We start from the raw sequence: 25,288 nt of genomic DNA, 5'->3' as shown, positions 1-25,288 counted from the left end.
TTTTTTGTCAAAGGGTATGTGCACTCACCAGAAAGAGAGACAGAGAAAGAAAAAAAGTGAGAAGTCATTACCCCAGCAGGGATGGCCATGTTTCAATACCATTTTCTCCATTCTCCTCTTGAGATTTTGGGCATGCATACATACGTGCCCAGCACGCTTTTAAGCTGCTGGGTCTGGGACTAAATTGCTGAGTTGGCCACGCGGGACCCAGCACCTTAACCACTACACCACTTGCTGGCCCAGGATGCACTTCTTACATAGACCAGTGAAGGTCCTTTATTTTAACAACAGTGATATGGACAGCCACCCAACAAATACTAATGAGGACTTTGGAGATAGGAAGATGAAACTTGATGCTGAAAACGGTAGCAAGTGGACAAAAGAGACTCTAAATAGATAGTTTTCCAAGGAAGATATGCAAATGGCCAGTAAGCACTAGGAAAATGTAAATCAAAATGATAATGAGATTTTAAATATAACCTCACACCCATTGGGAAAGCTATAATCAAAAAATCACATAACTTGTGTTGGCGAGGATGTGGAGAAATTAGAATCTTCTTACTGCGGCCCTCATACACTGCTGGTGGGACTGAAGAATGGCACAGCCATTTCAGAAAACAGTCTGGCAGTTCCTCAAATAACTAAACACAGTGTTACCACATGATCCAACAATTTTACTCCTAGGTATCTATCTAAGAGAAATGAAAATGTATGTCCACACAGATTTGTACATGTGTTTACATTGGGATGATTTATAATGTAAAGATGAAAACAATGCAAATGTCCATCATTGAAAACATAGATTTAAAAAAAATGTGGTATATCCAAACAATGAAATAGTATTCAGCCATGAAAAGGGATAAAGTACTAAGACATGCTGCAACATGGATGATTCTTGAAAGCACTTAAGTGAAAAAGCCATTCAAGGGAACCAGCAGTTAGCGTAATGGCTATGTCGCTGGACTCCCGTGTAGTCGACCGCAGTTCGTGTCCCAGACCTGGTGGCTTAAAACTCACGCTGGGCGCATGTGAGTGAGTGCCCAAGATCCCAAGAGGAGAATGGAGGAGAAGGGATTGCAGCATGACCATCCCCCCTGGGGGGTGATTTCTCGCTTTCTGTCTCTATGTCTCTCTCTGTTTGTCTGGCAAGCGCACACACCCTATTGCGAAAACCTCTCCAACAACAACAAAGCCATTCAAAAAGGACCCTGTATTATGTGATGATGAGTTCCCATCACTGGAATATAGAGACAGTAAAATAAGTAGATTAGAAGTTGTTTAGGGTTGGTTATTCTGGGGACAGAGGGAAGCTGGGGGAAGAATAAAGAGACAGTAACAGTTAAATTATACAAGGTTTCTTTTAGAGGTGATGCAAATATTCTAAAAGTGGCTGTTGAGATAGCTGTACAGCTCTGTGCATATGCTAAAAACCATTTAATGTTAGTGGCTGAACTCTGTGAAATATGAATTATAGCTCCATAAAGCTGCTCCAAAATTTTTTTTCTGAAACATCATAAGAAGTTTTGGACTCATTTCTTCTCCCTTTGGTTGTCTTTGCTTCTTTGGCTATGCTGACCATGTTTTAAACCTAAGCATCTTCCCTGGGTACAAGGTGTGAATGGTAAAATTCTTGATCACTACTTGAATATTTCAACAGAACTTCAATTTTAACCTGTTAAAGTCAACTTCAACCCTAAATCACATCTTCCCCTGGTATACCATTTCCAGCCATGGAACAGAATCCTGATGGAGATCCAGCTTCGAGGACTCAGATTTTCCTCTGCTTTTTCCTGTCCCTTAAAGTCCACGTCTCTATTCTTGCTTCAACTAGCTCAGTTAATGACAACGTTACCTCTTTCTGAATTAACCATCAAGTTCTTTAAAGTAAAAATATTTTTACACAGTGAATTGATCTTTACTTATAAAGCATGGGGAAATAAAAGGAAGTAAGCTTACCCAAAGACCAACACAGTTAATATTTCAATGTATATTCTCTCTTTTTCCCTATGCATAAATGAGATAATAAAGTTTTCCCCTTTCAAAGCCCACTTTTTTCCAGCTAAATATATTGCAATTAAGTTTTCATAACATACCTATGTATCTAAAACATTGCTTCAAAGGACTGTATTGCAGAGTACCATATAGAGTCCCCATGATACATTTGGCCTTACCGCCTCTTCCAATTTGTTTTCTGAGCCTAATTCAGCATGAGGCAGTGGGTATCCTGGCTAAAGGCACATAATAGGGAGACAAGTGCCTCACCATGAATTCCACCTCTCCACTTATCAGGCGGTGACTTGGACAAGTTACTTCATCATTTTCACCTGTTTTCCTCATCAGTATAACGTGGGCAACAACAGTAGTACTAGAGCCAGAGCCTTGTCATTTGTGAGCACTAAGAAGTATCTGATTCCTCTTTCTACAAATCTTTAATGGCTTTTCATTTCTCATTAAAAAACAAAAACAAAAACAAAACACTTAGTCTGACATTCTAAGCCATTGAAGATCTCATTCTAACTTACATTTCTGGCCTTGGTTTTTATTGGGTTGTTGGAAAAGTTGTGATGTATTTTTCTATGCAAAAAATGTGTCATGACTTTCCTGACAACCCAATAGCTTTTCCTACATGGAAAGGAAATAAAGCTTAACTCTGAACTATTAGAGAAAAGGTTAGGTGCTTACATAGGTCAGCTAATCTAGTCTTCAGAAGGGCGTAGAGGAGGAAACAGTGAAGCAGCTGGATTCTTATCTCAGAAACCTGATTCCCAAGCCCATGTTCTTCCCCCCTTGTTTTGTCCTTCCTCTGTACCATGACTCTTTCATACTTTGTGTCCTTTACCCTGCTGGCTGTCTGTTGGGGAAGGAGGGGTCCCTCCCTGCTCATCTCAGAAATACCTCCTCCCCACAGCATTCCCAACACCATTTCCCAGAATGAACTCAGACTGCGCATTATTTCCGCTTTTCATATCCTCTTTAAACTGCTGACCTTGTATTATGGCTGCTTGACCATGAAACAATCTGATTGGACAGAAAATGTTTTAAGACAGGGGAAATGATCCACTCAGTTTCCAGTCCTCATTTCATTTCACCTATCACAGTGCCTTGGACATAACTGATACTTAATAACTATTTGTCAAAAGGTATCCTCAGAGTTTATTTATAGGGCTTTGCTGACTAAGTTCTGGCGTGCGAATCTCTGCTTATATTGAGCTCAAGACATCTTCAGTCAAATTTTGAGAAAAGGAGCCTAGGAGGAAGTACTCAAGCAAATACCAAGAAATGTGTTCTCCCAACTTGAAAATGAGGCCCAATAACTAAAGTGTCATCACCTTTATATATAAGCTGTGTGATCTCAGTGTAGGTGTATTCAGTTTTCCCTCTTCCCTGGGTTTGTCTCTTCCTTTAGAAAGATGGGCTGAAGCATTGAGATAGAACTGGTATTCCCTTCATTTATATGATGTCTTCGGCCCTGGACTTATGTTGAGATTAGAAAAAACGTAAAGACGTAGACTACTTCTGCTTGGTGTTGAGGTTCTCTGTGGTGGCTAAGTCTCCTTGGCTTTCCTGAAGAGCCTTCCACAGACCTCGTTACTCTGGCAAAGAGGATAAATGCATCAATCTATGTGCTTGTCCATCTACATTGGCTCGAAGTCCTCTATAAGCCATCAGTCTTCACTGGGACTGGATATGAGGACATAATGGAAAATCACCATGCTCTTGGGCCATTATTAATACACTGAGTCATCCAGGATTCCTAGCAGGCTTCATCTTGAAATGTTGTTATTATCTTTCTGGCTTCTATTCAGTGAGAATCCAAAATAACTCCTCTTTCTGTACACAAGCTTGTGGACTGATACATCAGCTGTTTATTACTTCCTTCATTAGCTGCTCTGGCACATCGTGACCTTCATACCACATTCCTTGTTGTGTCTTCTCAGGATTATCCAAGTGCCTGGAATGTCTCTTCTACCCTGGTACTTCTCTTATTAATATAATTTGCAATGTATTTTGACTGGACAAAGATGTTTTCTGTATTTTGTAACAATTCAAGAAGTGATTTTCTGGTTTATAAAATAGATCTAGATATTTGCAGATGATATATATCATATATGTAAAACCTATATTAGATAGCCACATTTGCTAGAAATATGTAATATTGTGGTCCAGTTCTATTAGGCCTTTTGGATAAACATATTTCAATAAAATGAAGGCATTATTTTATTCGGATAGAATACAAAAATACTTTAGCAAACTTATAAGTCAGCAATAATTGTTTTATTTCATTAATCTACTTGTAATATAGACAAGAATCTTAAGAGAATGGGTTACCAGAAGGTATAGCATGGATTCACTAATCATTACCCAAACTGTGTGACTTTTTCTCCTGAGTCCACCACTAACCAGCCTTTCCCCACCTCCTTTCCAGTATGCAGAGGCCCTACTATTTCCAGTGGAATGTGGGTTGAGTTTTGAGGTCATGTGTGCCACTTCCAGGCTCAGCCTACTACCCTCTCAGATGAAGAAAATTCCTACCTGCCAGCTACAGGGAGGAGATGCTGATGATACAGTGAAGGTTGGGGACATAAGGCAGGAGGAACTGAGGTCCCCAAGTGATCATTTGGAGAGCTGTCCAACTTATCCAAGATGCACTTTATGTGCTTCATTATGTTAAGCTTACTGACATTGTGGGGTTGTTATGACAGGTCATTGCTTCTTACTAATATTGTTGGAATGCTGCAGTTAAAGTGTTCTAGTCTGAGTCTTTATTGGGGTCCTTGTTGGTTGTCATAAAGGGGAATATTCTGGATAGTAAGAGCTAATTCAAAGGTACTGGCTTCCTACTGGGGAAAAATCTAGGAATGAAGAAATAATAGACAAGGGGCAAAAATGGGAGGGGGGGCACAGGTAGTGGCACAGGGGTAATGCAGCTGGACTCACACGCAAAAGTCCTGGGTTCACATTTAGGGATCTCCCTGAGCACAAGTGTCTGTGATCCAAGTTGACTGAAGTAGGGGGTGGATCATGGCATGGACACTTTGTTGGGGTACCTGTCTTTGTCTCTTTGATTTGCAATAAACAAATACTCTTTTAAAAAGGGGTGTAAGGCTCAAAGTTTGCCTCTTGTAGATTTTTACATAGCGCTACTTACTGATATGAATCTTATGCGACAATAAGGGCAACAATAAGTTAGGGAAGACCTAAAGGAAAAAACCCCTTTGACTGTAAACATTTGGAATCGTGGGTGGCTATGCCCAAGATCTCAGCCATGGACTGATACTGGAATAGGAGAAAAGAATAGAATTATCTGAGGTGTGCTTTTACTCTTATACGCCATTACTAGCCGAAAGGGACACATTGCTTTAAGCAAAAAGGGATTTGTGGGAGAGAATTCTTAGAGTTTTGTCAGTGATTCTCAAGTAGCCTCGGCACCACCGGTACTACATGCTTTCCAAGAAATGGCAATCTTTCGTAAGCTTTAATTCCAAAAAAGAAAGGACTATCTTACCCGTCTAATAATGTTGGGATCATTGCACTTTGCCAGTTTTCCAGCAAAAAGCTGAACTCCAAAGCTTGCAAAAACAAGCATTAACGTCAGCAAAAGAATAGAGACCTGAAAGAAATGGAGAAACTATGAAATCTCTCGGTAACACCCAAACATTAGGTTCGGTTTAAACAGTGATACAAACATGATTTTTAAAGATAACAAACTGTATAAAATTCATGGGTTTTTAATGATATCTTTTAACTCCTCTGCCACAGGCCATTCAATTAGCCTTATTGGAATGTCAAGAGGAGGAAATTAATAACAGACTTTGAATTTTGAAAATAAAAACATGCAGTTTTCATGTAAGAAAATGAGATAAGGTATTTTTGATGTGAAATTAACTTTTATGATTTGAAAATCAATACATTTCTCTATTTTATTTAGTGGAACAAAGGGGACAATGTGTAAATACTTCAGCACGTGTTTTCAAAGCGGGTTCCTATCTTTATTAGCAGAGTACAGACTGAGAGACAGTGGCTTTGTGTTCTTGTGAGCAGGAGGCTCTGCATTTGGCAAAAGTGCTGAGCACAGAGGACAGGAGATAATTCTTGAAGAGCACAGCCGTTCATTAACTCGTGCTCCCTCTGCTGGCTGGCTGCTCTGGTTTCAGCACAAAGTGGCAATGGATAAAATGTAGAACAAATTCTTGCACTGTGCTGGCTGGATAATCTAACGTTTATTGTAAGTATACTCCTATGACACAGAAACCTCCTCAGGAGAAAGGTACGAATAGATGATCTTCTCAAACCCATCAGTGGTCAAAAATTCATACACATTAGCTGTCTGCTGATAATGCTGTCCATCAATTCCAGCAGTGTGAAAACCACAGTTCCATGGCTGTGTATAAAGAAAACTTTGAAATACACCTTCAAAGAATGTACTAGCAACTGTATGCATCTTAGTAACATCACAACCTACCTCTAAAAAACTTTCATAGTCACTATTAGCTGCAGCTGTGTTCTTACCATAGGTATGTTTCCAGAAAGCAAGTTACTGAACAAGCTTATGTAAAATAGTTCATGTTTTTTATGCATAAGCAGACCTTGTCGATAATAAGAAGAATGCTTTGATTGCTTTTTTTGTAAGATAAAGATCCTTTGGTTACAGACTGTGAGCAGTGAGCCTCTTGTAGTTTTATCCCCAAGTCTGTTCTTAGAAGACCTAAATCACGGGCTGGCAGGTGGTGTGGTTGTTAAGGGAGCTGGATTCCCACATGGCAGACCGCGGTTTGAGTTCTGTACCTGAAGGTTAGCTTTCTCACTCTCTCTCTTGCTTGCTTTCACTTTGTCCCTCTCTGGTCAAATTAAAAATAAACAAATAAATAAGTAAATAAGTTAGAATAAAAATAAATTCTTTAAAAGAAAAAGAAGACCTAAATCAATGTTTGCCCAAATAAAAAGGATGTTTTCATCTTCAATCACATTTGTAAGTATTCATTACTGTATGATGAGGTTACTTAAACTATAATAATAAATATCTGTGTGACACTTTTTTAAAAAAATATTTTTGCCATAGGGCTTGTGCGCTCACTGGAGACAGAGAGACATAGAGGGAAAGTGAGAAATCACCCACCAGGGAGGATTGCCATGCCATAATTTCCTCTCCTTCATTCTCCACTTGGGACCTTGGGCACACATGCATGGCATGTTCTTTAAGCCACCCCATCTGGGACTTGAACCACAAGCATCCATGTGGAATCCAGTGCCTTAACACCATGCCATCTGCTGGCCCACTACAATACGTTTTAAATTATCTTATGTTAATATTCCAAAGATATTTAAGGGACACACAGAATGAGATTAGGAACGCAAAAGCACTAATTCCTAATTCCATTTTGAAATAGACGATCTTGAGTCTTCTTAGCCTTAATTTCTACGTAAGGATACTATAACTCAGAGTAGAAATTAGTGTCAAGAGTTGAGGCTGAAACAGTCAGCAGATATTACCTCTTCAGGTTCTCCATTCATTGTACTTTCTTTCTTTCCTTTTTTTTTTTTTTTCTAAGAGAGATTTTTGCTATAGGGTGTGCACACTTACCAGTGCACTCACCGGAGAGACAGAGAGATAGAAAGTGAGAAATCACTCCCTCCCAGTGGGGAGGCCACATCATAATCTATTCTCTTTTATTCTCCTCTCTAGATCTTGGACACACACACACACACACACACGTGCACGTGCACCCTACATGAGTTTTAAGCTGCTGGATCTGGGACTTGAACCACGATTGACTACGTGGGAGTCTAGCAATGTAACCATTATACCACCTGCTGGTCTCTCATTGTACTTTCTAAAGGAATTCTTTTATTTCACTAAAAGGGTTGATTGAACCCAATAAACTAATAAATCAGAAGTGTTCAGGGGTAAGGTTTTAGCATGTGCACTGTGTTTTCTAGTGCCTTTAACAAATAAAACTATTAACTTGACCTTGATAAGCAAGACTCACTTATCCACTCACTAGCCACATTAAAGAGTTGGAGTACTGTGAACTGGAAGCAAAGGTAACTCTGACATACCAGAAATATTTCCTTGAAGCCACTGAAAAGTTCTCGGACAACTTTCCTCATCTGAGGCACCAGTTTGAAGATCCGCAGAGGTCTGAGGCACCGCAGAACCATCAGGAGCTGAGCTCCTGATTCAGCTGGTACGTTTTGAGGCATCCAACAAAGAAATATCAAGCTCACCTAGAGAGAGGGAATAATCTTTGGCATTTATACAACTGATCCTCTTCTCTCTATATTCCTGAGCTCCACCTGGTCATGACTTCCCATTTGGCGTAGATTCCACGTGCTTTGGGGACAAGCACTTGTGTGGACAAGCAGTTGTGCCTGCAATCTGTTAACTTTAAACAATGGATATATCTTAGACTTCATAGCGACCTTAAAGGAACGTCATCACCTGCATGTTTGAATGAAACAGGCCCATAGTGTGTCTGAGTGCACGCCAGTACATTCTGCTCCCTCTTAACTTACTGCACTGGTGGTTCTGCGGATGCCTAAGTAATTGGAATTCCTTTTCTTTCTTTCTTTCTTTCTTTCTTTCTTTCTTTCTTTCTTTCTTTCTTTCTGTCTGTCTGTCTGTCTGTCTTTCTTTCTTTCTTTCTTTCTGTCTTTCTTTCTTTCATTTTTTAAAAATTTATTTTAGGGTGCATGTGCTCACAGTGACAGGGGCTTGGAGAAAGCGAGAAATTGTCCTTGCAGGGAGATGACCATGCTACAATCCCTTCTCCTCCATTCCTTCTAAGGATTTTTGGCATGCATGCCCCTGTTCTTGGTGTGTTTTTCAAGCTACTGGAACCAAGACTCGAACTGTGCAGTAGGCCATGTGAGATCCAGCTGTCTTAATTACCATGCCACCTGTTGGCATGGTAAATAAAAAAATTTTGAGTCTTTTCCTATGGTTGCCCAATTTAGTTTAATGAAACAGTTGAATGGGCACATGCTACAACCACAAAAGTGTGTTGGAATCAGGAGGTCCAACCACAATCATTTTAGTATGCTTTTAACAATAAGAGACTCATTAATCAATAACATGATTTATGCGATGAAAACTTTCTTTTTTAATACAGGAGTCATAGGAAGTGTGGGATGCAAACTAGACTTGCTAATTTAAATGTTATTAATGTGTGTCATTCATTTGAACAGAACTATCGATGATATTTATAATAAATAGCATTTAAACTTTACATGTATGTCTCATATCCACATGTAATGGATGACTCTATAGTTCATTGAATAGCCCAGTTAGGTCATCTAAACCTCTATGACTCACACAAATCACTCTTGTGCCAAGAAATGCAGGAGATTTTACAAAATTATTACAGTTTACATTTAGGAAATAACTATAGACTTACAAGATATATAAATATGTCCATTACCCCACCAAAGTCCCTGATGACAGCAGTTGGGGTGAAAAATAAGCCATCTGCCATAATCTTCAGATTAAGCTCAATGCTCATGAATATCACAAACACATACTCGGCAATCTGAAATGGGCAAAAGGCAATTTGAGCACAATGAATGGAAAAATTGCAGGTCAACGTTTTACTGCATCATTGTGAGCTGAGGGTCAGCAATAGTACCTGCAAAGTAGGTGCGTGCATGACTCTTCGAAAGGGGGATTCAAACATCATGGAAATGCAGGAGCAGATGGTTACGATGATCATGACCCAGTCTAGGTAAGTGACCAACCCCAGCAAATCACTGCAAAAATAAAAAATAAAAAATAAAAAACCAAAATTGAGAAACACAAATTCTCTAGGAAGAGCTGCTAAGAGACAGAGATGATGGCTTCTGTGATTATAGTAACATGACTGGCATTTTAAAAATAAATTCCCAATCATCTATTTCTTAGCACTGTACAGCAAGAAAATAGAAAAGAATTTTTATAATTTTATGTAGTATAAAATAGTACATGAAAACTTCAAGTATGCATAGAAAATGGGACTCATAATGCTTACTAAAGTTGATGGTACTTTGTATTTTTCACGGCTCCTGTGACAGGATCTGTTTTGGATCTGTAAGAGAGAATAAGCAGATGAAGTTCTGTAGCACAGCCAGTGTGTTATAACATGGCATCATAATGTGGCAGCGTAGCATTTACAAACATCTCATCTACCTAAAGTTTCTTTTATATCCTCCATAATATTTCCATTATAAAACATATTAACCATATTGACTTTGGAAGACAAGGAACATTAGAGGAGAAAAAAATAATTTGCTGTTGATGGTTATGAAACTAACATTTTATTTCTTGAAATACTTGATTTTAGAATTTGTGACTCCATTCAAAAGTGCCCAACATGGACATTACAAAATTACATTTTGACCCATTTAGAAACACTCATTTAAAATCTTTGTCTCAGTAGTTTGAAGATATTCTTCATAATTATTTAATTATATACTCCATACATTAAGTAGTTTCTTTGCTCTGCATTTAACTGTAATCTTACAGGATAATGTATTTAGAATTTCTTGGGAGGGAGATTTATAATTTCTATTTTCAGGAAATCTGTGAGCAATTGTCAGGGAGGCCTGTGATTTCCCAATCACAACCAAGTCCTCATCAGCTATAGTCAATGTGGCCTGCATTGTTAACAAAAGGAGAATCACACCATACTCAATGAAGTGGAGAATCAGCAATTAGATGTTAACATGTCGGTACCCAACAGGATCATTCAAAATGAAAAACCCACTTTGAGAACTGATCAAATCAACTTCTAAACTGTGGTCTTCTTTTACTGTGTGAAAACTCAGAAGTTTTTATTGACTATAACTCAGGTGCTTTAAGTTGTGAAGGTCTTTCCAGAATAGCAGAAAGAATAATGGAGTGGCAATCAGGAGAGAGCCATGTATTAGGGGTGTCCTAAAGCTGAACCCTCCACCTCCACAGACCCAAATGTCATCTTCTGTTGAAGGAGGGGGGCATGCAAAGATGACACTAAGTGGTCTCTGAGGTTTCCTCCATCCTGAAGTGTCATGACAGTGTATACTAGTATTCTAGAATTGTTGTAACAAAGCACCTGACAAGGGTGGATCAAGCAACAGAAATGCATTTTCTCCCAGTTCTGGAGGCAGAAAGTCCAAGATCAAGGTGCCAATAGATTCTCTTCTGAGAGCTACAAGGGAAGGATCTGTCCCAGGCCTCCCCCCTTGGCTCATAGATGTCTGTCTTCCCTTTACATGTCTTCATGGTCTCCCTCCATATGACTATATCCAAACCCCCTCCTCTTATAAGAAAAACGCTCACATGGATTAGGGCCTACCTATTAACCTTTTAAAAATGTAATTATTACCTTTTTAAATATTCTATTTCCAAATACAGCCTCATTCTGAGGCATATGGGTTGGGACTTCAATATATGGATTTTTTTTTTGAGAAAATTCAGTTCATAATAGTGATTAGGATAAGCTACTGATTATCAACAAGGGAGATTGATTGACTTCAATGATGGCATGGGGGAAGACCCAACTATGCAGAGGAAAGATGTCAAGTCATCATACTTCCTCCAGGACTCTTAATGTTTCCAGAATATTTACTCAGTTACACCTGGCAAAAATTCATTTTGCCCATTGGTTGCCTGTGAAACTTGGCTTTGGGTTCTCAAGTATAGTATCCTCAAAGATCACTTTACTGATAGCTCTTTTTTTTTTTTGAAGGTCTACACATTTATTAATAATTACTTCATAGACAAAAAGCACACTTTCACCATTAACAAGTGTTTTCAGAATGAGAAGACAATTCTGCTTACAAAGATGTGGCTTTCTCAAAGAACAAAGTCAAAAGTTTTACTATTTCTGGTTATGCTGCTATATGTGGACTTTCTTTGTGATTCCAGAGGGAATTTATCCAGTTTTGTAGCATTTCTTTACGTTGGGATGGTAGAGATAGTAGGGAGTGGGCTTTCTTCTCACAATAATAAAAGCACCGGCCAACTTTCTTTCTTCTTTATGTTATTATAGAATAAACCCATGGGGCTATTTCCACCACAATGAAACTAAGTATGATGGAAGAGATGGACAATGACTTTTATCATGTCATTTAATCTCCCTTGATTTCAAGGTTCCAAAAAGAAAATACGGAGTTAATAACACTAGTATAAATGTATTAGGCAACTGTTAAAATGCGCCAATGCAAGAGGCTAAGTGTTTTATGAACGTGAGTTTTCTACAAATGTTAACTACTTGCAACCTTTGTTTTCCACCTGGTCAGGCACTTAGCAAATAGGAGCAGCATGATTAATTAGCCCACAGTCTATTTTGTGACCCCATTAGGATTACACATCCCTTCTTCTTCGTATGACAACCCCCCCTGCTGTTTGCATGGCCCAGGCCAAACACCTGGCTGAAATGAATGTACTTACGCGTTGAAGCGTGCTCGGACCACCACCCGGCAAAAGTTTCGGAACCTGTGCTCCCGCCCAACGATGAACAGTGGCTTGTCGAAGTACGGGTGGTTTTCTCGCAGCTCCTCCTCTTGCACCTTCCTTGAAGGGGAAATTTATGGGGCTGTCAGGTTGAGGGTAAGTTCGCCATTTCACAGGGAGAGCCAGGAACACGGAAGCCCCCGTACCTTTTCATTTCCGCTTGCTCCTTTTTTTCCTGAATCATCTTAATTTCACTGTCTTCTCTTTGTGCATTTCTATATCTCACTGTATTGGAATGCTAGACATGAAATGAAAGGGTACATATTAAAATACGAGATTTTTCTTTTCTTTTTGCTAGATGGAGCATGCACTCACCTGAGAGAGATGGAGAGGCAGAGAGACAGGGAGAGGAGAAAGATCCTCTCCCACAGTGCTTGGTCACATCAAAATCCCTCCTCTCCCATTGTGCCCTCCTTTCTGGATTTTGAGTATGCACGCACACATGCCTGGCATGTTTCTCAAGCAACCAGGTCTGGGGCTTGAACTGCGTGATAGCATTGTGGAATCTGGCTGTGTCAACCACCAGGCCGCAGATATTTTTGAAGGTCAAATATATTATCACTATGAAAACAACTGAATCAATATATATATATATACACACACATAATGACTACAGTCATCTTAGTAAGGGTTTCATTTCCCATTAAAAAGTAATTCATTTAAAAAAGTAATTCATTCAGCACTTATTTACTGATATCCTATTTTGTGTCAGATGCTATTCTACTGTGGAGAATACAGCAAGAAAAAAATGACAAAGGTCCTATAGTCATAAGGTTGATATTCTAGTCAGAGAGAATCAGATAAAGTTTCAAGGTAAGTATGTTAGAGGATGCTTAATACTCTGATTTTTAAAAAAAGTGGATGAGAGGCATAGAGGTGCTAGAAAACTACGGTTTCACATATGCAGATTGGGAGGCCTCAATATGAAGGTGGTATTTGAGAAAATACTAGAAGGAGGACAGGGTGCAGGCTGGTGGAAAGCTTCCTCGGTTTCTACCGAGATGGGACTAGGAATGGCCAGGATGCCAGTGGGAGTGTAGACAAAAGTGCAAGGAACAGAGTAGAGAAGGATGAGATCTGAGAGGTGGGGTGGGCAGGCTGCATAGGGCCTCGATAGTCATTGCCTGGACACTGTGGGAGGTAGAGAGCCACTGTTAGTAACACTGGACAGCATTTCTTAGACGTAATGATCTGTATCTTCTATCAGAGGGAATAAGTCAAAAGCTGAAATGATCTCATTTGAATGTCTAGTTATAAGATGAATGACATCCCTAACAAAAACATGACGTTTTGTTAGGGAGAAGATGGGGGATAGATTTTTGTCATATGTCCATACAAAAAAAACAGTAAGTTTTTGCAGATGTTAGCCCCTGGAGTTGAGACTATTCAATAACTTTTGTTGTGTATACTTAAATGAATATTTTAAAAGCCATCTTCTGATCTGATTCTTATGTAGACTGTACTTTTCTATTGATCACATTGAAAGAACGGACTTTGAAGAAATGTTGCCTTTCTGAATTTTTACCTGGAAACTTTCTCCCTGCAATATGCCTGACTCTGGAATCACATGTGCATAGGCTGTGTGTTGGATCTGAGCCAAATTTCATGTCAGCCATACTGTAGCCAACTAGATAGAGCTCTGGATCCTAAACACCATGGCAGTAACAATGCTCGGTGCTGATTAGAGTGATGTCAATTGGGTAACGTGATATCGGGTGCTCTCACCATCAGCGTCTAGTTTTCAGTTTTGCCTGGAACACTTAATAAGGACAATCAGCTTATACTAAGATAGCAGTTTCTACAGATTGAAAGCAGATGTCATACACCAAACACTCCAAAAACGCTTAAGGAATTAGAGACTAAGTTGAGAAAAAGACAAAAGCAAAAACCAAAAAACCCTGTGACGTTTTTAACTTTGACTCACCATCCCTCCTTTCCCAAGTGTCATCCTTGGTTCTGAGCATGCAAGACTCCATTTTCTCAGCCAAGTCATCCAGGTCAGGCTGAGGCCTATACTTTAATCAGGGCTTCACTGATTGTGATGCTTAGTGTTTTGTGTCAGCTTGACTGGGCTAAGGAACACCCAACCTGATAAAGGATTACTTTGGGCGTGTCAGGCTGGTGGTTCTAGGGGAGATTACCTTGCCCATGATGTGGGCAGGCACCGTCCAATCAACAAGGGGCCTGGAGAAAACAAATACAGAAGACAAATGGGTTTCCTGAGAGACAGCAGGATCTATTTCTGCTGCCTCAGATGTCAGAACTCAAAGCTCGACTCCAGGATTTACCCCAGCTGCACCCAGATTCTCAGGCTTTCAGCCTTGGTCTGAGAAACACATCATGGGTTTCCTTACCTCTGAGGCCTTTGAACTTGGACTGAGTCATGCTACCAGAATCCAAGGCCCTCCAGCTTGTAGACAATCTGTTGTGGGACTTTCCAGTTACCGTAATCCATAGTCACATATCGAACCTCTCTCCCCCAATAAATCCTCTCTTTATATCTATCTATCTATCTATCATCTATCATCTATTTATGTATAGCCTATTGGTTTTGTCTCTAGGGAATCTTGACTAATGTAGTAGTGATAATTAAAGTAATATGTACTTTTCATCTCTTTCATTGTAACCTTAACTCCTGGTTTCTCCAACCCTTGGTTTCTTCAGATTTCCACGAGGCTCACCCCATTTTATTTAGGTCTCTAGGTTCATACAGAGAGGCCTACACTAATTATGGTATCTAAAATTCCCTAACTCCAAGTCTCTTCCTTTGATTTCTCTACACGGTTTTCTTCTATTTTACAGTACAAAGCAAACCTGGCACTGCACTGAAGAGATGGTGGAAAATGAAAACAGTCACAGGAAATCCATTATATGTCTGTCCCTTTACTAAAATATAAGCTCCAGGAAGGCAGCAGGTCTGCCTGGTCACCTCTACTTCTCATCACTAAGAGCAAGACCGACACATCATAAACACTCAATAAGTTGTTACTGAGTGAGGAAATAAGTATATGAATGTCCTATCATCTAAGATCAAAGAAATTTTTGGGAAATTTTATGTAGTCTTTCATAGAAAAATTCTTCTAAAAATAAAAGTTTATTTTCTAATATGTAAAGCCCTGAAATAATGGACACTGGATCTAGATTTTAGAATATATGAAACTTAGTAAATGCTCAAAATTAATGATCAGACTCATAAAATGCATTAAATATCTTTAATTTCAGTCAAATACAACCAATATGTCTCTTTTGTGCTGCGATTTTAACTAAAATATGTGATTTTTGTGGAATAGCTGAATTTTCCCAGTGTTATTGACCACTTTTTAGTATATGACTATAAAATTTGTTTTCTGAGTTTTCTGATTCTGTCTGGTATGTAGTCTTAAGGAGACATGGAATATGACAGAAATACCCAGGAATGGGAACTATCTAAGCAGTCATTTAAATACATTTTCATAATCACTTTCCAAAATACAAAGCATTGCTCAGAACTTACATCTTGGGTCAAAGTTTCAAGAGATTTCCCCCTGCTGATCCTCTGGCTGTTTGATCCATGTCTCAGTGACCTAGAACAACCACAACTGTGCAATGAATATCAAGATCAAATTTTGACTTTAAAGCAATGACCATGATAAAAAATATTTTTTCTGATCTGCTGCAACAACACAAATGCCTCTTACTTCTTTATACAGAAAAAATATAGTCTATCTATATGTCTTTGATCCCACCTAACAAAATTCAGCATTTTTTCTTCTTATCTTAAATGTAAAATTTGGCCATCACCAAGGAAAAGGTTCTTGAAGTAAAGAGATTTTGAATCTTTGAATCTGCTTGTGAGTTTCATTATTGCTACCACCGGCAGGTAAAACTGTCTCTCATCCATGCCTGTTTGCCACTCAGGGCTGACTGCTTTGTCCATGTCCTGTGAACACTTCCTGAACACTTCCTTCCTTAGCCTCTCTTCCCGGAGTGTTTACCTGCGCTCCTGGCGAATGTGATGCTGCACACTAAGGATTGACCTCTCCTTTGCGGGTTGCCCCTCGAATGATCCGCTCAGCATGCGCTGTCGCGTGCACGCTCTAGAAAAAGAAGGAGCCCTAGATAAATGCATGATTTGTACACTTGGGATGAATAATACATAGCTTCTCATTACTCTTATTAAAGGAACACCAGTGATAAGGCAAAATGCGTGTATAGCAAATGATACACAATCACAAGGGAAGATGGGCTGTAGGTTCTGGGTCAAGAAGACTTACAAAACAAAGTGTCCCAGCTATAAAGCGCTGTAAAAGAAAAAAATAAAAAAACTACTCTCCGGCCTCTCTCTCTCCTCACCAACCTCAATAGTGGAGCTTCTACAGGATCCTGTGAGCAGTAAGACCATCCTACCCACAGGCAAGCCTGTCTTTGGTTTAGAATTAAACAAGGAGGTTTCTAATAGAAGCCCTCAAGCAAGGATTTGTCTCCCCCACCGGCTACCCCAGACTCTTGGAATAATGAAATATATGTTCCAAGGAGATTTTCTGCAGAACGTTAGGAAAATAGAAAAAGCATAATGTTAGAAGCAAAATGAGTTGTAAAGCAAAATAACAAAAGCTGAAATTATGTATGACACTATGAACATGCTTAATTAACGCCGCTGAACTATACTTTTGGAAAAAGGCAGGAAGGTCAATTTTACATTAAAAGGTTGGTGTTGTTGTTGTTTTTCCTGCGATTAAGAAAAAAATGAAATTTACTAGTCAGACATACCTCAGTCTGGAGTCTGTGACTTACTGGTATAACTGGCTACTTTTTTTTTTTTTTAATTTGCTAGATGGAGGTGAAGGGAGTGAGATAGCATTCCCTACTGGGGATGTTCATGCTGCAATCTCTTCTCCTCTACTCTCCTTTTGGGACTTTGGGTACACACACACACACACACACACACACACACACACGCTCAGAGTTACTTTTCAAGTCACTGGATCTGGACTGTCAGTCATATAGGATCCAGCCACCTTAACCACCACATCACTGGTTGGCTCCATTTTCTTTTAGACAGAAAACCATGAACACTTAAAAAAATGTGTTCTCTTTAGAACCTCCTGGGTTTGTGTTAATTTCAGTCACTAATGAGCAAAGACAATTGGGTGATACAACACCTGTGGTGTGAATGATTTTGGTGAGAAAATAAAATTTCTTCTGCAGAAAGCTTTCTCCAATTGGGAATGACAGGAAATCTCTTGAGGGGATTAGTCAAGGGGGATAAAAAGCCTATGAGCCAGAAATGACACTGTCACCAACTAGACATATGAGTTTTGGGCTCAGATTCCTTATTGGTTATATGAGGAAGACTTGATTTAAAGATAACTCATAGACTTAGAATGTAATGGTTTTATGATATGCAAACCTTATGATGCTGTATTTAGTCAACACCCAAACACACACATTTCCGCCACTGCTTTACATAACATTTTCTTAAAATGTATTTCTATACCAACTCTCTTACATCTTTAATCAGACTCAGAGTTAAGATCTTAAAGAAAATAATCTGTACCTGTTTAACATACTGAAAACACTAGCTCTTATGATATACCATGTATATATCTAAGTCCTTAAAAATGCTTTTGATGTGGATAAAGATAATTATGGTACATATCCATAAGAAATTGTACAGATTCAATGAATATAAATACATTACTGGAAATCAAGCCAAACAATCATTATTCTTAGTTTAACAAGCAGCATGGACTTTGACTTAATCATTTTTATTTATTTATGTTTATCACATGACTCTAATGCAGTTGAGGTCTAGAGGACTTAAAAACCCCAGTCAAAATGTTACAGTACAGTGAAGATTTATGACAGTGATAGGGAGAGAGTGCTTATTTTCAGGAACAGAATGCTGCTGTACAGAAAGAAGCATTTGTAAGTTGACAAGGGTAAAGCTTGATCTCATATTATGTACATTCAATGTTGTCTTTTGAACAAAGGTCTGAAAATTATTAATTTATCCTGAGTTTCTATTAGGAGCAACTGTGTTATCCTGGCATAGACATGAATGGGACTTCAGAAAGTTTATGGAAAACTAGAATTAAAGTATAAGTTTATTTTGGTGCAGAAAGTGAACATATTTCCACAGTTTTGTATAATATATATTTTCCATGAAGATCTTGACACTCTCATAAAGATCTCTGCCATTTGTATAAACTTTCAAGATCTAACCTTTGGGCCATCCAGTGGCAGGGTGGTTAAAGTGGCTAAACCTCACATGGTTGACTATGCAGTTCGAGTCTTGAACCCAGTGCCTTGAAAATCATGTCAGTGGCATATTCATGTGTGCCCATATTGTAAGAGGTAGGACTGTGGCATGACCATCGTCTCTGGGGTTGGGGGTGATTTTGCACTTTCTGTCTCCATCTCTCTCCTGTGAGTGAATATACCTTGTAGAAAATAAATAAATAAATATGTAAAATTTAAAAATTCACAAACACCCTAACCTTCAGCTATCGTCTTAGTCATTTTTATATATTTATTTTTATCACATGACTCTACTCTAATGCAGTTGAGTCTAGAGGACTTAAAAACCAAACATGTAACCTGCTGCACATCTGAGTGTGGATGTTAGGTTTGAGACGGAAGCATAACTGGCTTTGAGCTGCATGTCGAGAAGGACTGCTATTTGTCCCAACAGCCTGGTCTTGCTGGACATTCTTACTGGAGAAGTTACCACTACACCTATTGACTCCAGGCCCTACGAGGTCCCCCAGTACTGCCCAGCTGAACAAGAGGGGCAGGTTTCCATGAAGGCCCACAGCTGGTGGAAAGACCCCTTCCCATGATTCTCTTGTCCATCTCTCCACCAAAAGCATGGTGTAAATGGGCAAGAGACGGTCCCTCCTTCCTCTTTGGCTAGGAACACTCACTTCTTTCCTAGTGGGTCTAGATAACTCTGGAAGTAATACTAAAATGAACTGGGTTTTCATTCATCTGTGTGATTAACATGTGTGTCTCTGGTCTCTGCATGATTTGTTCATAGGGGTGAGGCCACTGGTTTTAGCTCTCCCTGTCATCAGAAAAGCTGTGTTGAAACAGACTAAGGCAGCCACTTTACGCGTGTTATAATGGATGAATGCATCTGCTTTCATTTCCTTTTCCTACCACTTTCTTGAATGTTTAGGCTACCTCTAGCTAGAAGACCTCAGCCTGAATAATGATGGAAACAAGAATAAAGTGCTCAGTACCTCTGGCCCTTCTCATTCACAGTCAGTTAAAACTCATACTAAGTGATTTCAGAGTTCTCTACCAGCCAAGTATAAACCTGGGTGGATTTCTCGTGCAGAGGACCCTGAGTGTTTTCCTGCCTGTGCTTGCCCACCTGCACATTACCTGAAGTTCCAATGCACCCATGTAAGCTGAACACAGTGAATCAGGCAGAGTCTATCCTTGGGGCTAGAAGGTCACATGGTGATGCAAGCTCAATGCACACCTGCTCTTGTTTTTTATTAAAAAAATTATTCTTTAATGGAAATGAGAGATGGAGAGAGTAATACAGGCATCTTCAATAAGGTCTCAGGCCATGATCTCCCTCTCTCTCCAGCCAACATCATAGGTGCAAGCTTGGCATGCATAGGTCAGCCAAGGAACTGAACCCACCGTCTTCCATGTGGATCGGTTTCACTTGAGCAGCACATTACTACTGGGACATCAAGCCAGGCTCACGGTCTGATTCCCAGTCCCTTGTGACTGATTCCCCACTCGGCTCTGTATCACCACACCTCATGTCAGAATGAAGGTCAACAGTCTGCGTCTTCATTTCTCAGTCTCTTTGTGAGTCTGTCCTTGAACTAAAAGCTCTGATCTCTCATTCTTTCCTTTGAGTATGCCTGAGGCTTCTGAACTTAGAGGTGCCACAGATCAATGCTTAGCTGAAAACTGAAAGCATAGTCATTTAGCATATTGCTAAATAAACATTTGAGTGAAGGCAGTGGGGGAGGGGTGCATGTGAAAGAATATCATTTGAAGGCTTCTAAAAGCTTTTCCTCCTTTAAGTGGAGAGATAGTCAAACTACAAAGTAAATTTTTTTGTGGACACCGTACCTATTGTAGTTAACACCAGCCTATTTGCCTAAGTAATTTTCCTATAGAAAACAGGCAACGCTACAGATGAACAGCTTTTTTACAGATACTTAAATTCATCTCAAGAAACATGTAGAAAAAACCTAATTACATTATACAAGGAGACTAGTCATCAAACACAGGCTCCCAGTGACAACAGAAGGAACTCAGATGGAGGATAAACCCTGGGATAGGAACAGGGGGATGGGAAGGAAGTTTAGTAATACTTGGGTCCTCAGGACACATAGACATCAAAACAGGTATAGAAAGACTGTCAAGTTAGGATGCTTCTGGATATATAAAACAGCCTGATACTAAGCCATTGTCATATTCTTTGCCTATATAAAATATATTGCTATAATGGAAAATAAGAGTGTTGATGAGAAGTTCACTTCAATCAAGCACAACCAGATTTATGAAGATGTTATGTATACTCTAGTGTAATTCGCCAAAGTTCATACAAAAGTATGATAAACGTTTGGATTCTTATTTTGAAAGGAAATAAAATTTTATTATAAAGTAGTTACATAGTAACCTAAAGGCGGAACTACCAAATAGTGTTTGCGTATGCACAGTATAATTACACATTTGATATAAATGGATTCTCATTAGTCGTATAAAGCTGGAAATGAAGATTCCCCCTATGTTCCTGTAGCAGGTTATTAGCCAAGCTTGTTTAATGCTCATGGCATGTTGTCAGCATTAGTTAGCTCTCTTACTAAAGCACATAATTATTTTTTTGGAGAGGTTTTCGCTATAGGGCGCGTGCGCTTGCCAGACAGACAGAGAGACATAGAGACAGAAAGCGAGAAATCACCCCCCCCAGGGGGGATGGCCACGCTGCAATCCCTTCTCCTCCATTCTCCTCTCAGGATCTTGGGCACACATGCACACGCACCTGGCGTGAGTTTTAAGCCACCAGGTCTGGGATGCGAACCGCGGTCGACTACGTGGGAGTCCAGCGACGTAGCCATTACGCTAACTGCTGGTTCCCAGGAAGTTCAGGTTCAGTTTCTGGCACTCTGACCAGCTGAAGAGCAGGATGAATCAGTGAAGAAGTGGAGGCAGTGTGCAAGGAGAGTAGAGAGGTAGGAGTTGTGTGGGTGGATCCCTAACTTGCAGGTCTCACCCTTCAGACCAGCACGATAGGTCTGCACCCAGATAGTACTGCATATGTCTGGAGGTCTCGAGGATTAGATGAGTAGAGAAGATGTAGGGTTTAGAATCACTTGTCCCTGAGCTTGGCTTCTCTAGCTGTGGGACCCTAAGCAAGGGATAATGCATTTTCGGAGCCTCCACCTTCCACATTAAAATGTGGAGTATGGGGAACAGCAGTTAGCATAATGGCTATGTCACTGGATTCCCATGTAGTTGACTGCAGTTCACGTCCCAGACCCGGTGGCTTAAAACTCATGCCGGGCGCGTGTGCGTGCGTGCCCAAGGTCCCGAGAGGAGAATGGAGGAGAAGGGATTGTGGCGTGACCATCCCCTCTGGGGGGGGACCATCCCCTCTCACTTTCTGTCTCTATGTCTCTCTCTGTCTGTCTGGCGAGTGCATGCGCCCTATAGCAAAAACCTCTCCAAAAAAAAAAAAAGAAAAGAAAAAAAATGTGGAGTATGAACACCTTTCCTACTAACTTAGAAACAAAGAGGATAATGAATGTGTTGAATTATTACCCCATGCATAGAGTCTTCTGAAAAGGACATCATAATGTGATGATCATAGGCAGGTTTCTGAGAGGTCTCCTGTGACCCCACCTCCTGGTTTTCATGCCCTTGTGTGACTCCTCCCCTGCAGCATGAGAGGACTTGGTGACTCTCAGAAATGGAAGGCAAAAGTGAAGTGACAGGTTCCAAAGCACTGTGACTTCTGTCCTCCTAGCTCTCTCTCTGTCTGACACTCTTATGCCCTCTCGCCTGCTCATTCTGGTGAAGTGGCTGATGTGCTGTGAGGTCTCTGGAGAGAGTGACTTGTTGGGGCAGCCTCCAGTCAACAGCTTGTGGGGAACTGCGGTCTTAATGTACGTGCTCATGAGGAATGGATTCCTATCAACAACTACCTACGGGCTGACTTAGTTAAGGGAGCTCTTCCCACATGGCTGACTGAAGTTTGAATCCTGACATCTTGAAAAAATACACATGGAGCATGTTCATGTATGCACCAAATCCTGACAGGATGGAGAAATGAAGGAGAAGGAATAGTGGTGTGATCATACCCCACTGGGGGGGGGGCGCTCCCCCCCCCCCTTGCCGTGGGGGGGGGGCTCTCCCCCCCCCCGTTTTGTCTCTTTCTGGCAAGTACCCACACTCTTTGGCAATTAAAAACAAAAACAAATCATGAAACAATCATAGCTACCAGAATGAACTAGGAAGAGTAGTTTTTCATTCAAGTCCAAATACATGCAGCTTTGTGGAAGACCCAAAGCCAGAGACCCAGCCAAACTGTACTTAGATTCCTGACAGAAAGTATGAAACAAACAAAAAAATGTTGTTTCAATCACTTAGAGGTTATAGATGCCCCTTGGAATTTATGGGGGATTGGTTCCAGGACTCACCACAGATACCAAATCCTCAGATGTTCATTTCCTTTTGATGACATGTAGTAGTAAGTATTGGTATTAATCCATGCACATCTTGGAATTTATGGGGGATTGGTTCCAGGACTCCCCACAGATACCATATCCTCAGATGTTCATTTCCTTTTGATAACATGTAGTAGTAAGTATTGGTATGTAATCCATGCACATTTTCCCCTATACTTGAAAGCATCTCCAGATTTCTTCTAAGTAATGGTAGCATCGGATGTAAGTGAAAAGGAAAAGAGGTACATCCTTTAGCCTCTCTCTCTGAGGAAGTCACCTCTTCTGCCATCTCATAACAACTGGTGTGGTCAGGCTGTGTCTGCAGTTGCAGAACCCGCAGATGCAGAGGACTGACGGTAATTGGCTATGGTGCAATAAAAAGCTAATGTAATCACCATCAGTGCCTTAAACCCTTCAACTTCCAGTTGGTCTTCACACAAAGACTAGACAAAAAGCTCAGTATGGCTTGTAAAGCCCTGTTTGGTCTGCCTCTAATCTCCCTTTCCAAGTTTCACCCTTTACTGGAAGGGACCTCATCCTTTCTAGGACATCCTCTTTGGTCCTTCAGTTCCGGACACACCCCACACTGCAAAGAGCTCTAACAAAACAGTAATTGTCTTCAAAATCATTCATTATTATTTCCCAGCTCTTGTACACAGTAGGTTCTCAATAAGTATTGGTTGAATGAATGAACCTTGAAATTCTGTGAAGATCAAACAGTTTAATTTCTTTTTTGATCAGTTCGTGTTTATGAAGCATGAAAGTAATTACAAACAAAAGAGCACATGTTTAAAATATGCTTTTTAAGGGAAAGTTAAAATAATCTTAATTCTAGCTCAACTTAGAATACTATGCCACTTAAGATTAATGGGCTGCACACCTATAATAGATGAGGCCCTGGGACAGTAATAAAAAAAGAAATAACCAGAGGACCAGCTGTGGTGGCACAGTGGTAGCACGCCACTCTAGGACGCGGGGAGCCATATGAAAGACTGGAGTTTAGCTCCCTGGTCAATCCGCACGTGCCGGGCATTCATGCCTATTATCTCAGCTGGCTGTTAGTCTAGGGGTGGAAGATTGTGATGTAAGACCCTGTTCAGAGTCCTTGCCTTTCCCCTCCCCCTGGTCTTTCTCTCTGTCATGAAAGAAAGAAATAAAGTTTGAGAAAATCGGACATTGCTTCTTGAAACTGAGAAACTTAGAACTCTATGTTCTATGTGGAAGCTTGAAAGCCCATGTGGAGCAGAGTAGGCTTGGACAGCTGAACTCATTTCAGTCCCTTAAACCAGAGATCTGATCTGCCCTGAGAACCTGGCCTGCAGCTATCTCATCTTACAGGAATCTTTCTACAAGCTGAAATAGCTAGGGAATGACTAAGCATTTGAGACTTTCAATATTTTACATAAGACATGAGATGGAGATCTCATTAAAACCTCATGGTTAGTAATAGAATACCCAGAAGCAGGACTTGAATGTTCAGTTAAGTTATATTTTGCCACTTTAAAGCTTTCATTAGGATTTCAGTCACACATGAGGATATAAGGAGTAAGTTTTCAGGAAGAAAAATGTTCATTTCTTTGCTGTCTAGAGAGAAAGCAAAGCTAATAGTTTTGAAAGCACACAGTGATCTTTGGGGAAGGTCTAGGTAGAGTCCTGCTATGGAGACCTTCCACATTCAGTTTCTTAGAAACTCCATCTAGTGGCTTAATATGAAAAAACTGGTCTGCCTGCTTGGCTTCTGGAAGTGGCAGGCACAAGGCTTCAAGTGTCTGGTGAAAAATAATGAAGTCTTTTGTCTTGTCTGAGTGAGGAAATTCTCCATTATGCAGGACTATGTAATCCCTTTATTCCTGTTCCCTGGAGGAGAATTACAGCAAGGCATTTTCCTTTTCCCAGTTGGGGTTAATGTTATGCCCCCTCTACCTTTGAAAGTAAAACAAGATGAGGACCCCTGAGGATGATTCAAATGTGGGAATATTCTTCAGCAAACACACATTCCCAGTTGCAAAAATATTACCCCTGGTTTCTTGCCAAGCCTTTGAAAAAAACATATGAAAGATTGATTCTTTTTTTTCCCCCTGCATTGCCTTTGTGCAGTGGAATTTCAATTGCCCCTTATGTGACGGCCATATATATATATATA

At 40.1% G+C, this 25,288-nt stretch overlaps 1 protein-coding gene across 1 annotated transcript in view; it reads right to left on the bottom strand.

Moving 5' to 3' along the window:
• NALCN (sodium leak channel, non-selective) overlaps positions 1-25,288 on the bottom strand; it is a 351,304-nt gene that overhangs the window by 46,184 nt on the left and 279,832 nt on the right. The window contains exons 18-26 of the mRNA XM_006141515.2: positions 16,441-16,542; positions 15,960-16,029; positions 12,613-12,704; positions 12,404-12,526; positions 10,002-10,058; positions 9,624-9,744; positions 9,396-9,527; positions 8,059-8,226; positions 5,507-5,611 (exon numbers count right to left, since the gene is read on the bottom strand). Of these exons, the coding sequence (XP_006141577.1) occupies positions 5,507-5,611; positions 8,059-8,226; positions 9,396-9,527; positions 9,624-9,744; positions 10,002-10,058; positions 12,404-12,526; positions 12,613-12,704; positions 15,960-16,029; positions 16,441-16,542 (970 nt within the window). The remainder of the gene's footprint in view (positions 1-5,506; positions 5,612-8,058; positions 8,227-9,395; positions 9,528-9,623; positions 9,745-10,001; positions 10,059-12,403; positions 12,527-12,612; positions 12,705-15,959; positions 16,030-16,440; positions 16,543-25,288) is intronic.

The sequence above is a fragment of the Tupaia chinensis genome, unplaced genomic scaffold, assembly GCF_000334495.1.
Source record: "Tupaia chinensis unplaced genomic scaffold, TupChi_1.0 Scaffold000057_1, whole genome shotgun sequence".
Lineage (NCBI taxonomy): Eukaryota > Metazoa > Chordata > Mammalia > Scandentia > Tupaiidae > Tupaia > Tupaia belangeri.
The sequence above is the reverse complement of the archived record's forward strand: the minus strand, read 5'-3'. Positions and strand labels throughout refer to the sequence as shown.